The sequence below is a fragment of the Strix aluco genome, chromosome 1 (assembly GCF_031877795.1).
Source record: "Strix aluco isolate bStrAlu1 chromosome 1, bStrAlu1.hap1, whole genome shotgun sequence".
Lineage (NCBI taxonomy): Eukaryota > Metazoa > Chordata > Aves > Strigiformes > Strigidae > Strix > Strix aluco.
The window spans coordinates 29,398,903-29,413,840 of NC_133931.1; the positions used below are offsets into that span (position 1 = coordinate 29,398,903).

The 14,938-nt window shown below is 35.5% G+C and overlaps 1 protein-coding gene across 1 annotated transcript in view; it reads left to right on the forward strand.

Annotated features, from left to right (window-relative positions):
• The window catches only part of CNGB3 (cyclic nucleotide gated channel subunit beta 3), a 76,697-nt gene that overhangs the window by 25,394 nt on the left and 36,365 nt on the right, over positions 1-14,938 (forward strand). The window contains exons 4-8 of the mRNA XM_074820275.1: positions 7,346-7,500; positions 8,932-9,117; positions 9,693-9,901; positions 11,740-11,790; positions 13,729-13,815. Coding sequence (XP_074676376.1) covers positions 7,346-7,500; positions 8,932-9,117; positions 9,693-9,901; positions 11,740-11,790; positions 13,729-13,815 — 688 coding nt within the window. The remainder of the gene's footprint in view (positions 1-7,345; positions 7,501-8,931; positions 9,118-9,692; positions 9,902-11,739; positions 11,791-13,728; positions 13,816-14,938) is intronic.

The window sequence follows — 14,938 nt, forward strand, 5'->3', positions numbered from 1 at the left end:
AGCACTAAAATAAATTCTTTAGGAAGATTATGGAATAATCATCACTAGACATGAACAGGTTAGACAAGAATCTGTCAGGAATGGCACAGGCAAACTTCATCCTGCTTTGAGCTGTGGGGACTAAGATTACAGGATGTCTCAAAGTTCTTTACAGTCCTATGCTTGTGTGATTTTTTTAGGATCTGTGTGAAAACAGATGAGAAACAAAAGCACCTATGAGACATTTTATTGCAACTTTTTTTTAAATTCACTCTGGGAAATATTATAGTGTTTTCATTTTAGCTTTTTATTCCCTGCATATTAATAAAAACTGACAAATAAAAAGTTTGAAGGATTTGTGCTGTGCTCATGAATTCTGTACAGCACTGGATCATACTCTGATTAAGAAATGTTTTCCTTAGCCATAAATTATTATATGCTTATGTAAATAAGTTATGAGCTTGCATTTAAATGTGTTTGAATGTAGCAGATGTTATATGTATATGATACAAAAAATATTTTAAAATTCCTGATAAGAGACAGATGCCCCAGACAGATTTAATCACTTACAGATAAGAAAGCCCCAGTGACACAACAGCACCAGATAAGGAAACATTTGAGGCAAGGCTGTCTCATTTATTATCATATGGTTCTTTCTTAGAATATTATACTTTTGTTCTAAAGTGATTAGTGTCAGAAATGATGCTTCCCTTATTTTTTACATCATATTAAATATCCAATGCAATTAAACAACTTTATACCGCCAGTGACATTAAAGAAAGGTGATTTTTCAAAGTTAATTGATACTTTCAACATTCATACTACTTCCTTTTGCATAGTTCATATTGCAAAATTACAAATTAAAATAAAATCTTATTCACATTTTAATCTGGTACCTCAGTGAGAGTTCCATGTGCTCAGCATTGAGACAGACTTCTCCTTAGAGAGTACTACAAAGAAGATTAGAGGATTCACAGCCTGTTGTGATTGAATAACCAGGAGGATTGTCAAAGAAGCTGCTGTGACAAACCTTTGAACTAAACAGGAGGAATCTCATTCAGCCTAGATGATTAGATTTCAGTGGGCACTGCATCAAGAAGTTTGTTCTGAGTCCAATGCCAGTGGATAACTCTGAAAGGCAGTGCCTTCCTTGAACATTGTTGTTTCTATATCCGTTTTGCTGTATGAATACAACGTGAGATCTGGGAAATGGATGATTTCTGCATTTTATTTCAAGAACCCTTGCTTAGGGCTCAAACAAGCATAATTTCTATACAAAGACTGAACTACGGGAAAGCCATGAATTCCAATGGAAAGGGTTTTTTTACATGGTATCCACATGGACATTATTGTTTATGGCCTATTCTTTTTCCTATATATAACCAAAACCAACACAATATTATTATGTCACTGTGTTTGAATTAATGAAATCTGTAAGAAAATAGATATGAGAACAGAAGTAACATCAGTTTAAATTCAAATTGTATTGCAAAGAATAACTCAATCCTAAAATAGAATAAAAATTAAAATGTATTTTATTCTTTTTTATTACGAAGAAAAGTTAATATACTACCAGTATTTCAAAACATGCAGTAAATAACGAAAGACATAATCTTCTGGATTACTAAAGATGAGTCTCTCTCAAACACTTTCCTTCTTAAAAGAAGAGACGATGGGGCAGAGGAAGATACTTATTTCAAGACTGCTAATGAAAATTAAAATTTAATTCAGAGCTTTTTGAAATTCCATGGAATCTAACATGTCAACAGTTTGTTTCAAGACTGTAAGATAATAGATTTATCTTAGAAACTCACTTTTTTAGCACTTGAGCTGTTGAGATTTTTGGTGGTAGTAGTGAACCCAGTCGTACACGTACAAGTCACTCATTCACTTTCCAAACCTTTATATATTTCAAGTTTGTTTGCTGAAAAGTATTTCCTATTGTGCTGCATACATTCTCTTACATTCTTGGGAATCGCTGCCTACAATAGTTTTCATGATCTTAGCTAATATAATCTTGAAGTCTGCAATCCTTGTTTCAACTGCTCCTCATATTAGAAGGCTGTCTACAATCCCAGTCTATAAAGGCTTAGAAACTTTCTTCAGACCTTTATTCATGGTGTTTCTGTTCACATTTATTCTTATTACAATGCTGTTCCTCAGCTCAGAAACCTCTTTTCTCTACATAGATCTCCACCAAAATTTGAATTTATAGACAATAATTTTTTTTTAATTGCCTCTCAATCTGTTTTGCTGTCTTTTTCAAAACCATGTTCCTAGTAGCCTTGATCTTTCTAAGAGACTTTATACAGTTTCCTACTTCAATTCACATTTTGAGTATAGCTGGTCAGAATAACTATCACTGTTGGCTTATATACCAATACTAATTCTTTCTTCACTGGCAATATATCGGATGCATTCTAAGGTTACATTTGCACCAGTATTTTTCACAGCCAGATTACAGTATGGCTCATAAGCACCCAGCTGTTGACTAAAATACTTGGATATTTATCCTTTTATTATCTGCAATTGATGATCCCACCATTTACAAAAGAAATTCTTACAATTTGTTTCTAAATGCATGTCTGCATTATGTAGCATTAAATTTGTTCTCATTTCCATTATTCAGTCTAAATAATTCAATTTTTCCTGTAGAGGAATCAGTCCTACTTTTTAATCTTCCAAATCCAATGTCCTATCACACACCATTGGTACACTACTATATTTTTTACCAGCGTCATTAAAGAAAATATTAAAGCTCACTCCTAAAACTCTTATCAGCTTCCTGTGCAGGTAAAGGAGGAGGATAGGCTCCTTTAGCAGGCAATTCAGAGCAGAAACTTATCTTAGTCATTCTGAGCCTCTCTTCAGAGAAGCCTTCTATTGACTATAAAGGGAGAATAATCAGAATAGCTAAAGTTAGCTTTTTGGAATACCCCTGTTTCTGTACCAAGCAGATGACTAACATATTTTTTTCTGTTACAGAGAAACATTAGGTTTCCTAGTAATTTAGTATGTGTGAGTTTAGACTTGGAACTGAGGACAGATAGAGGGTTCTGGTTTCTATAGCATTATCCACACTGGGATTGTCAGCACAAATTGAGGATATGTTTTTGAATCAATACCTTGAATCTAGGCCATGATGCCTAGAACTACATTTTTCTATCTCAGTGAAATCTTCCTCAGTTATACCCCCATGTTTTGTAGACATTTGTATAGCTATGCATTGCCATATCCTTCTGAAAACTGGTTATTTGAATTAGAGTCTCCATAATTTATTCAAAACAACAAATTATTTTTTCAAGACACAGGTCGTAAATACAATCATAAATCATAATGTCAGTGCTCAATGAAAACATTAAAAAGTTCTATTGCAAGATCAAGAATTTTATTTCCAAGCAGATAAAATAAAGTTTCTTAAATGCTGCAAAAAGAAGGGTTATAACCAAAATCAGCAAAAAGTGGTATGGATATTTTTCAGGCAGCAGCATACATTTCTGAAATACATTTTCTCAGGGATCACCTGGTAGATAAAAGATTAAATTGAACTCAGGTATTTGGTGTTTATGGACAAAAAAGAAAGAATTAAACTCTAGATTGCAACTTCGAAAATGGTAAGCTTGATTTTTTCTGAAATAACCTGTTTCATTTCTTGATCCCTGTTTTGTTTGAACTCTTAACACAGAAAACTTCCAAGTCACAGTACTTAACAGATGTTACATACATTAGCACACTCAACAACACAGTATTCCCATGGCCTGTTCTTTCAAGTGCATTTTCTTCCACTGTGTTATAGGTGTCTAAATCTTTTCTCTTGCCATGGGGAAAATTAAGGCACTGTAATTTTATTCACTAAACAAACAAGTTTATACCTACAAGTTAAAAAGATAAAACCTACAAATTAAAAACATAAGAAAACTGCATTATTACTATACTTCTATTGTTACATATGTTGCTATTGTTAAACAAAATGTGTTTGAGGTAATAACAAAACTGTGTGCATAGGCCATGAGTTTTGGTCCTGACTTCATTTCCTAGGCCATATGAAATTATTACTTCTACAGGGAATAAACATTTTGACTTTGTAAATGACTATATGGTGTATTAAGTAATATAGATCTAGGCCTATTGCAACATATTTCACAAAGGTCAGAGATAAATTTGCTTAAAGAATAATGTATCAGCTTAAAGACGAATCCTACCACCTAATGTGAGAGATGGAGTCAAGTTTATTCAACGTGATTTAGCCAAGTTAGAATGAGCTTCATTAGCCAAGACTATTTAAAGTGCATCTCCACATAAAGCACATGTAAAATATACATTTTCAAATGAAGTGTTCAACATGCAACCTTCCCCATCTGTATTAACCAGAGAAAATCTAAAGTAAGCATTTCGTTACTAGAAAATAATAGAGAAGATAATGCAAATCAAATGAGAAGTAGGGCAAGGAAAATCAATTTCTTATCAACTGTGGGGCAAATAACTTTAAACAAATTCCCATAGTGTCTAATCAGTACCAAATAACAACATGGTTCCTTTGGGCTACATGGCAATGATAAAGCACCAAAATCATAATAAAGTCACCTCTATCATGATTTTATTGGAAAGGCTGTTAAATAAAAGGAAAATCCCACACAATTTATAGTTTATCCCTAGAAAGCAGATAGAAGGGGCCTTTGGCTCTTGAGATAAGTGTATTTTACTATAAGATAGCTAATGGCCTGAGCAAATACAGCAACAGCAAAGAGTAAGAATTATTTGAAATTCTTTTCATAGAAGGTGAGAAACTAATTGTGACATGTTAGCTCAAAACAAGAAAGGATTTCATTACACTGCAGATGGCCTGAGCAAAGGGAATATGTGACACAAAAGGAACTGTGATAAGATTACAAAGTATATCAGAACTGTTTGATTAATCTTCTGTCTGGGGAGTTTTAAGAAATAGACACTACAGAAGACTTAAATTAGAGGAATGATAAGCAGCACATACTTCCAGACTCTTCTTCTGCTTTTAACAGCTTATCTCCATTTTATCAAATGGTTTTATTGCTGAAGGACTTTTGCATCCTTAAATTATACTTCCTTTGTCACCAGGATATGTGTTGTGTCTTCAGAAAACTGTGTTTCTCAAAAAGCTACACACATCCCACTCTGACACTCTCCTTTTTTAGTTATGGCTCCTTCTGTCAGGAACTTCAAAGTAGGTTTAAGTCTTGAGGAAACATTGTGTTTATTCAAAGATCACTTTGTAGTGTTTTTCATTTCTTCCCTACCCAAGTTGCTGTCATACCACTTTCCCTCTACTCACCTTTGGGAAGGTCTTCTGAAGAATCTGGAAATTTCAGGCATGCTTCACTCCTGGTCTGCCTCTTCTCTTGCTGTAACATCCACATCCCCATGGTATTTGGGACAGAGTTGAAAAACTGTTAAGAAAGAAAGAACAATTCTCTGCTGTACTCCCTCTATTGGTGTCCTGGGTTTGGCTCGGATAGAGTTAATTTTCTTCCCAGCAGCTGGTACAGTGCTATATTTTGGATTTAGAATGAGAATAATGTTGATAACACACTGATGTTTTAGTTGTTGCTAAGCAGTGGTCAAGGACTCTTCAGCTTCTCATACTGTCCTGCCAGCAAGAGGGCTGGGGGGCACAAGAAGCTGGGAGGAGACACAGCCAGGACAGCTGACCCAAACTAGCCAGAGGGATATTCCATACCATATGATGTCATGCTCAGTATATAAACTGGGGGGAAAGCTGGCCGGGGGCTGCTGCTTGGGAACTGGCTGGGCATTGGTCAGCAAGTGATGAGCAATTGCACTGTGCATCACTTGTTTTGTATATTCTAATTCTTTATTATTATTATTTATTCCCTCCCCCTTCCTTTTCTATCCTATTAAACTGTCTTTATCTCAACCCACAAATTTAACTTTTTTTTCTGATTGTCTTCTCCATCCCACTGGGGGTGGGGGAGTGAATGAACAGCTGTGTGGTGTTTAGCTTCTTGCCGGGTTAAACCACGACAGTACTCCATCTGTTGTTATCTCAACCCTTTGTGCCCCATGTTGGGTGACAAAAGGGACAGCTGTTCATTCACTTCCCCACCCCCAGAGGAGAGAACTGGGTCAGCTGTCCTGGCTATGTCTCCTCCCAGCTTCTTGTGCCCCCCAGCCCTTTTGCTGGCAGGACAGTATGAGAAGCTGAAGAGTCCTTGACGACTGCTTAGCAACAACTAAAACATCAGTGTGTTATCAACATTATTCTCATTCTAAATCCAAAACACAGCACTGTACCAGCTGCTGGGAAGAAAATTAACTCTATCCTAGCCAAAACCAGGACAACTGGGCATAGCTGAAAGGGTTTCAGTACGGGGGTGGCAGTTGTAGCCTGTGTGGAAGGAGGCCTTGAGCTGCCCTGTGCCAGTCACAGCCATTACCAGCTAGCTCTGACACCAGTGTGTGACAACAGCCGAGAAGTGTTGATGCTAGGATAGAGAAGTCCAAATGCATGGCCCAGCTGCCAGCTGGTGGCACTCCAAAACAGCCCAGTTTGCATAATCAGACAGTAGCAAGTAATTGAGGATGAAATTTCAAGTATGAATAAGCCCAAAAGAGTTGATCAGGAATCACTCTCACCTAGATTTTCTAATTGACTGCACAGCATGCATAGATCCTATTAAAAGCATTAGTTTCAGTGCAGAATGTGAGATTGCAGGTGGTCGAAAATCAACGGTCCTCAGGTTTGAAGAAATGCTGTGAGTGCCAGAATATCAGCTCAGTGTTACTATGACCCTGAGTAAACTCTTAGTGGAAACAGAAGAAACTTCAGGAAGAACACTAGTAGTTTGTTTCCATGTAGTAAAACAGATTAATTTTTTACTTTGTGTTAACTAATACCCATTAAAAAACCTAGATTAAATCAGTTTTCCTAATATTAGGAAGCATAAAGTAGGCACAGTCCTCCTCCCCCACCTGCACATCAGTCTTTAACTCAGTTATGTCCTGGCATCATTAGGATATTACCATATAATAACGAGCACATTTGTATGCACAGATGGGAAGAGCATGCCTTGTATCTTAGAAAATACATAGGATAAGCACTAGACCTTATATAGACACAGTGGGAAGTCATTAGTGTAGTGGGCTATACAGAGCATGGGGTACCATGACCTCCTTTTCATGAAATATTGTGTAAACTGCTGCTGGCATAAACAGGAAGCAAAAGCAGTGAACTTAAGTGTCCACTTACCATGAATTAAGTGATGTGAATAAGCACTGTGGCCAGTAAAGATCCAGTCTTAATGTCTGACCTGCTCAGAAGAATTAGCATTCTTTCCAGTACATTAAGCTTTTTTCCTTTTGTTTTAATTAGCACACTGAAGCCAACACCTTCAGTTTTCCAACCAAATGAGTATGCTGATGCCCAACTTCAAGAGATTGTTAGAAAAATGCGGGAAAGGGCAACAGTCTATAAGGAAAAGCTGAAAGACCCAGTGCTGTCCTCCCCTGAAGGCAGTCCTACAGCTTGTAAGTGACTCCAGAAATGGCTGTGCATTCGCTGTGTTTAAAGCTTAAAATTATTGTGTGGGAACAGAAAATACTATGATAAAATTTTCAAGTGAGTATAGCATGTTTACCCACTGAAATGGATCAGTTTGTGCTGACTGAAGTCAGTTTATCCATATTAGCTACAGTAAGCCAGGTCCTTAGATATGAGCTCCCTTTGAACCCCATCACTGAAGATTTTTGGGGAAAAACCTTAGGCAATGTCTAGAATCACCCCTGTCAAGAAGTTTTCTATATTTTAAAATAGATCCCAGATAGGTTTATTCATGGTGATGAATCTGAAACATATGAATAAACATACATATGAATAGATATTAGTCACTTTGAGATTAGATCTGCTGTGTAAAAGTAAATAAAATATTAGCCATAGCACCAATCTTCCAGACACACTGAGGACTATAAATACATGCTTTGAATAGAGCAAACTCATCTGAAATTAATTAAACATTGACTTTTGACAAAATACAAAACATAAATCAAATACAATGGTTTTCTTCTCCAGAGGAAAGTTTGACTTTTTTTTTTTTCCTTTCACAAAGAACTCAGTGTGGTGATTTTATATTCTGACATATTTTAGAAGCTGTTTATTGCCTACCTCTTTTTTTAATAATCTGTAAAAAATAGTGCCTAAAGTTTTATAAACTATGACAGCTGATAAAGGACATTTTTTTAAACTATTTCTTTGGTCATTTACCTCTTTTGTTCTCTTTGTAGAACTTACAATCATTTATTTCTTAAATCATTATAGATCCATTTTGCCAGTTTCTTTTGTTTATCCTAGTCAGAGGCAAAGCTACTAGTATTAATGGGACAAAAGTGTGGACAAAATTATCCAGCCCAAAGCTGAAAGAACCTGACTCAAAGGAGTGCCACAAGACTTTTCTAAGCCTAGAAACATAAAAAAACATAGGCTTCCCATTATTTTCACCTGCTGCATCTTGTGTATCAGGTCTCAGAAGAGGGGAGAGATCAGCCTATGGCACAGACATATTTTCTTATCTCCATCCTAACTGCATGCATTATTTGCAACAGTCATGAAAAGAGAAATGCCCAGTTACGTTAATGAATTCTGAATTATTAATTACCTTATTCCTTGTCAGTCTTTTATGGCATTAGTTGTGGGCACTGTCCAAGGAAATACAGTTGTACTCTGTAACATGAAGTGCCCTGTTCTTGATAGCAGATATACCTGATTATATCAGTGGTGATTTTATTCTCCAATCTGTTTTCTAATTCATTCATAATGCATTCATAATGAGTTGTAGCTTTAGTCACTACCAAGTGTTTTCAGAAAAGTGTTTAACATGGTGAGGCTCTTGTACACATTAAAACAGGGTGTTGCAACAGAGGCACAATTAAAATGTCACCATTTGCGGCATTCTATGTGGCTAGCACCATCAAAGAAGAAGCCTCCACCTCAACCAAAAGAAGAAAAAAAAGAAGAAAAGATTGATGACACAGAAGTAAAGCCAGAGGAGGATCATTACTGCGATATGCTGTGCTGTAAATTCAAAAAAACTCCACTGAAAAAATACATGGAGTATCTGCAGCTACCAGACAGCATAGACTCATACACAGGTAAATTAAAAGCTATGCAATAGAATGGGGTAAAGACATATTGAAGTGACCTAGTATCACATAGTACCTCTGAGCCACCATAAGATCCACATTCCAGTTTGCGACTCAGAGGGACGTGTAGATCCTGCCCTAAAGAACATTTATTCCAAACAGGGAGAAGACATGAAAAGTGACAACAGTTGTAAAGATGGTATGCACAAAGCTGATATGCAAACCAACCACAATTAAAACCAAAGTCTTCTGATTCTTGATCTAGAATTTGTCCCATTCATTAGGGCCAAATGATTCTTTTGTCAGTTATAAACCAGGAGCATGCAAAATGTATCAAGTTTCTTCAGATGCATTAAATTCTATATGCTCTGATAAACTCATCCTTTTTCCCCTTTGCAAATTCTTTGTGTGACTCCTAGTTCCAACCTATATCACTTTAGCAGTCTGTGCTGTTGAAAAAGGGATAATGGTAGGCTGTTCTGGGCAGAAACATTCCCAGAGACATCAGTAGAATAAATGTGTCTAAAGGAATGAGAAAAGATTCTAAGTTCATGCTTGTAGAATCAATGTTTTTTTTCTTTCAGATCGCCGCTACTTAGCATGGCTCATGCTTGTGACAGTCGCCTATAATTGGAATTGCTGGTTTCTTCCCCTTCGTTTTGTGTTCCCATATCAAACCCCAAGTAATACAATATATTGGCTTACCGTTGACATCATTTGTGATATCTGCTACCTCTGTGACTTACTGATTTTCCAGCCCCGAGTGCAATTTTTAAAAGGTGGAGATATAATAGTAAGTGTTGTACATGGGATTTCCACTGATAGTAGGTGTGTGTTAAAGTACATTGTAGAAATTCCCTCTAATGTGACACAATTTTTCCTGTTATGTCAAATCTATGTAACTTTTTTATTTATCAAAGGATACCTATGGATAGGTATAGGATACTTCACTGACTTTCAATTATCCTATTTTGGAAGAAGGAAACATATCCATTGTCTATATTCTTAAAAAAAAGAAAAAACAGATTTGAAAGTAACAGATGAGAGCAGTCGGAACAGGCATAAAGCTCTTTCTCACCAGGAGCTTCACTGGAATCTGTGGTTATATGACTATGTACTCATACATGTATGCACATGTTTGTTTGTGTGAAACTTTCAACTTTCTATTCACCTTGTGCAAGAATCATAGCTGAAGACAGCGTATATTGTGCTAGGGCTGGACAGGATATGCATGTTCTGTTACAGATTGTGAGATTGTGATTTCAGGATGCTTTGAAAATAATTTGAGGTATTTTATTTTGGGAAAATATGTACATTCAATTTTGCTTCTTGCTACTATTTTTGTGTTACCTTTTTATAGAAAAATGCAAAATAAAACTCTAAGCAAGTATCAGAAAAAAGGTAAAAGCTTGTCCTTAACATACCAAAAGGGCATGTAGAACATTAATTCTTCTTTGAAATTTTTCCTACTTTTGATTCTTTAACTTCTTATAAAAGAAAACCTAATGCAGAACAAAATGAGATTAGATAACTTAAGTGTGACACTACTGTGCCCAACAGGCAGAAAATTCAAAATTATGTATCGTCAAATGTAATTTGGAACTAGATTTAGTTCAGTGATTTTACATAAAATTTTACACGTTGTGCATACAAGATATTACTGATACCTTTACAGAGGAATCTCAGATAAAACTGTGCAAATATAGTTTGGATAGATATTAAATGCAGTGCAGTGTAATCTATTTTTCCATGTCAAGACATTCAGTAACTGGCAATCTTGCCTAAATCCTGCAAAACTCAAGTTTTATGAACAAGGTTAAAACTCTAATGTAGGAAACTTACCTTGTATTTCCCTTTAAGCTGTTTGTACAATTCATAGATTTTAGTGTGTGAAGAGATCATCTACTGCCTGATCTCCTGCATTTAGTTTAATGCTTAAACTGATAATAATGAAAATTTGACATGGACATATCCTAAGATTTTAAAGCTATTTTTAAAGTGTCCCTGGTATAAATACAGAAAGTATAATAATAAATATATTTCTTTAGATATTTGTGATTACCCTTTCTTATTAAGGTATTAGCATCAGTTCCCATAGAGAGCAATTTAAAAGTAAATAGCTAATCATTACTAATGAATGCAATGTTGATTATTATAATGCTAATAATGCTAGCATGTTAATGCTAGCTTTCAAAGAGCTAATTTTGTACAGCACCATCAGAAACATTCTTTGCATTTTTCTTGGAACCACTGAAGTCAAATGGAGTCTTTGCCCTGAAATTGAAGGGGTTTGGGTCAAGCACCAACTGGTACAGATGTCTGAGAGGGAAGATTTGTGGGAAAAATGTAATGTACTCTGCTAGACCAACAGCCAGACATGGAAAAAATCAGACAAACACCAAACCTGATATTTTCAAATAGTTCTAATAAAATCTGGCTTAATGTAAACTGGTCTAATAAAAATACCACTTCTTCCTAAAGGTATTGCTCCATTCATACTTTTAGACCACCATTAATACAACTCTGATCATCCCTAGTATTAGAAGACAATAATTGTTATCAAGTATCAGAGGCTCATTCTTGACATTCTGTTGTTGACTATGCCTTTTTCTCCTTTCATTATTACTGTAGTCAGACAGAGTGGAAATGAAGAAATTCTACCACAGCTCTATGAAGTTTTGGGTAAGCAGACCTTGTGTTATTGATGTCAATATGTAAGTTCAGACTGTAGGATTTCATAGAATTTTTTTCATTCACTAGAAATCACTGTTGGTTTAAGAACATCACCAGAAAACGTTGGCTTCATGGCATGTCAGTGCTCACCAACCAAAGACTGCCATCTTCATAAACAGTGTTTAATTGTAAAACAGAATAATTATAAATGCAATTATAAATATTAATTCTGAATAATAATAAATTGATAAAATAGAATTAATAAAATTCTCTGGTTTGACGAATTTGTGCAAGGCCATCCACACACACACTGAAAGGCAATAGCACAGTTTGCCAGAGATTCATTATATAATAAAATTAAAAGTCTTGAAATTAGATAACTGCATTCAGTGAGCTCATGAATTATTTTGTGATACAGAATAGGTCATCACTCACACAAGTAAACAAAAATTCAAACTAAGATTTGTGATTTTTGCAATTTGTAGAAACAAAGATGCATTTGATTTCCGAAAATTGTTCATTTTGTTCCTAAATATTGTTTTTGCCAACAGAGGATAGGTAGTCTATTGAATTCCTGATACACATATAGCTTTGTGACAGAGCCCACATCTCTGAACTCTGTTATTGCCCCCTCCTCTTCTGTAAATACTTTTGCACCTGCCTTGTTTCAGAGATAAATTTGTCTCAGTGACTGTGGTGTCACTACTTATATACTTGAAGTTAAGCTATCCAAAAGTGCAGGATATACACTATACAGGCAAGTGAGTAGGACAAGGCCAAGCTTACAGCAAGAGAACTAAGTGGATATGTATGGTTGTATTTTAAGTTCGCGCTTGCAGTATGTTTAGTGCTCTTGATTTCTGCAGAAACTAATGAGAGTTGAGTGTTCTCATGACATACAAGATATAGATACAATCTGAGAATTTGTCATATGATTAAGTACTAATTAACAGTTGCTGACATTTAAAACACTTCTGAATAAATTTTGCCTCCTCTTAGACATGTGTCTAAGAGAGGGAGAGAGGCCATAAAAGGCTGTTTGGCCTCAATCAATTTTTTGTTTTGGTTTGCTTTTTTCACCAGAGTTCAGGTATTAACTGTATCAGACTTGCATGGCATAAAAGGTCAGTGCTGCAGGCTAGTTGCTGCCAACATGAGTTGCATCTCTCAGAGCAAAAGCATTTCTGATTACAGTGAGATGAAGCCTACAGTTCCACATCCCTCTTTTGTCCCTAAATGATATCAGCAACAGAGCAAGACATCACAGGATCTTTAAAAAGACAAGGCCAAGTTTGCCACAACTTTCCTTCTCTCCACAGAATTATTGGAAAGAATAAAGTAGGCAGATAAGAAGAGTAATCACACAGTTGATGGACTGCAGGGAGATGTTGAACATCTTAGCGATAGGGGAAGAAGCAGCATCCAAATATAACAAAAGACAATATCTATTTTAAAAAAAAATCATCCTATGATGAATCTGTTATTTGGAACACATGGATTCTGCAGGTTGCAAGCAAAGAGTCTAATTTATGCTCCCCCAGATTGCTTTAGACAGTATGGTTTTAAAAACTGTAGGACTTCTAAGTGCTTCTGGAGTGCTCTTCCCACCTCCACTCACCAGCCACATGCCTACCATTTTAGTCTTGTCAGAACTATAATTCAAATAACATAATGTATTAGTAATCAAATATCTGAGATACTGTTAATAATCCCCATGAAACAGATTAAAATCTCAGGCATGGGGGACTTAAAAATAGGGCAGAGGAGCAAAGCTGTTGGTGTTTTCAAAGAGATAATCTTGCCTGCCAGCACTTGGGAAGTTACGGGCTTAGCATGCTGACTGTTCACAAATATACCCAATCATGATTCAATCTAAGTAAGTTTATGACAGCAAGGAAGTACATTATGATTATTGTGCCATTTAAATTGACCTCTGCTCTTCAACAGCTCGATGTGATATCAGTATTACCATTTGAAGTTTTATACTTCTTCTTTGGATTTAACCCAGCATTTAGAGCAAATAGGATGCTAAAGGTAAGATCTGTGTTACTGATGGATGGCTAACCACACATAAATGTTTTTACAACTCAATTGGAATTTCTTTATAATATTTAGGAGTATGAAATTTAGAAAATGGAAAATATCTTCAGGATAAGATACAACATAAGTAAACAAACCAAAAAAAAATACAAGATGTAGTCTGGCCAAATGAAGCCTTTATTCTCTTATTCTGACTTTATTATTTCCTACTTTCAAAAGGTGTTTTGTGATTAAGGCTGGTTTGTTTCCATTATTTAAATTAGATTAATCTTAAATTACCTGTTTAGCTTTCAAAGATCAAAAAAAATTAATTTAAGATCATTAATTAATGCCAATGTCTTTTCCCCTTCTGTTAGTAATGTCAGGTGTTTAAAAGCAAAGGAGGGAATTTTATGGACAATATAAACCATACACAGCATATTTAAGAAGCATAAATCCACTTTTATTATTGAGTCCGAAGACATCTGGAGTTGTGCAATGAAGGGGCTGAGAAGAGATTAGACAACAGCACTCTCCCTACATTTCATGGCCTAGCAGGCCTCTCTGTGGCTAAATACATTCCCATTCACACAATCAATATATTGACAAAGAATTGACTTTCATTTATAGCTGGGGGGATAGACAAGAACTCTGAGAATAAAATGAGGGTGTTCTTCAATTCAGTTTTCAACAAAACTTCAAAATTCCATAAATCAGAACTGAAAAAATATGAGAGAATGAAAAGTTAAATAGTACCTCATATTAGGCAAACAGATGTGTACTGAACAAAAACAAAGTAAAAAGATACATGTGAATATAAAGGGCTATCACTAAAGGTAAACTACAGATAATTAACAGGAAGAACTTGATACTGCAGCAATTGATACTACATGGTATATTGTCTAGCATGTAGTTGTTGATACATATGATCACTTACTGAAGAATTATTGGAATTTCAGAAAGAGAAAGAAGGGATTTTTATGCATGTAATTCACTCTGATAAAGTTACCCAAGCAATTATATATGTTTGAGGAAGAGAAGTCATTCATCTGCAGCAGTCTGACCCAAACAGCAAGGCTATTTCTATAATCAGATTAATGGGACACTCAACACCCAAAACAATGTTTAACTCAGTTTT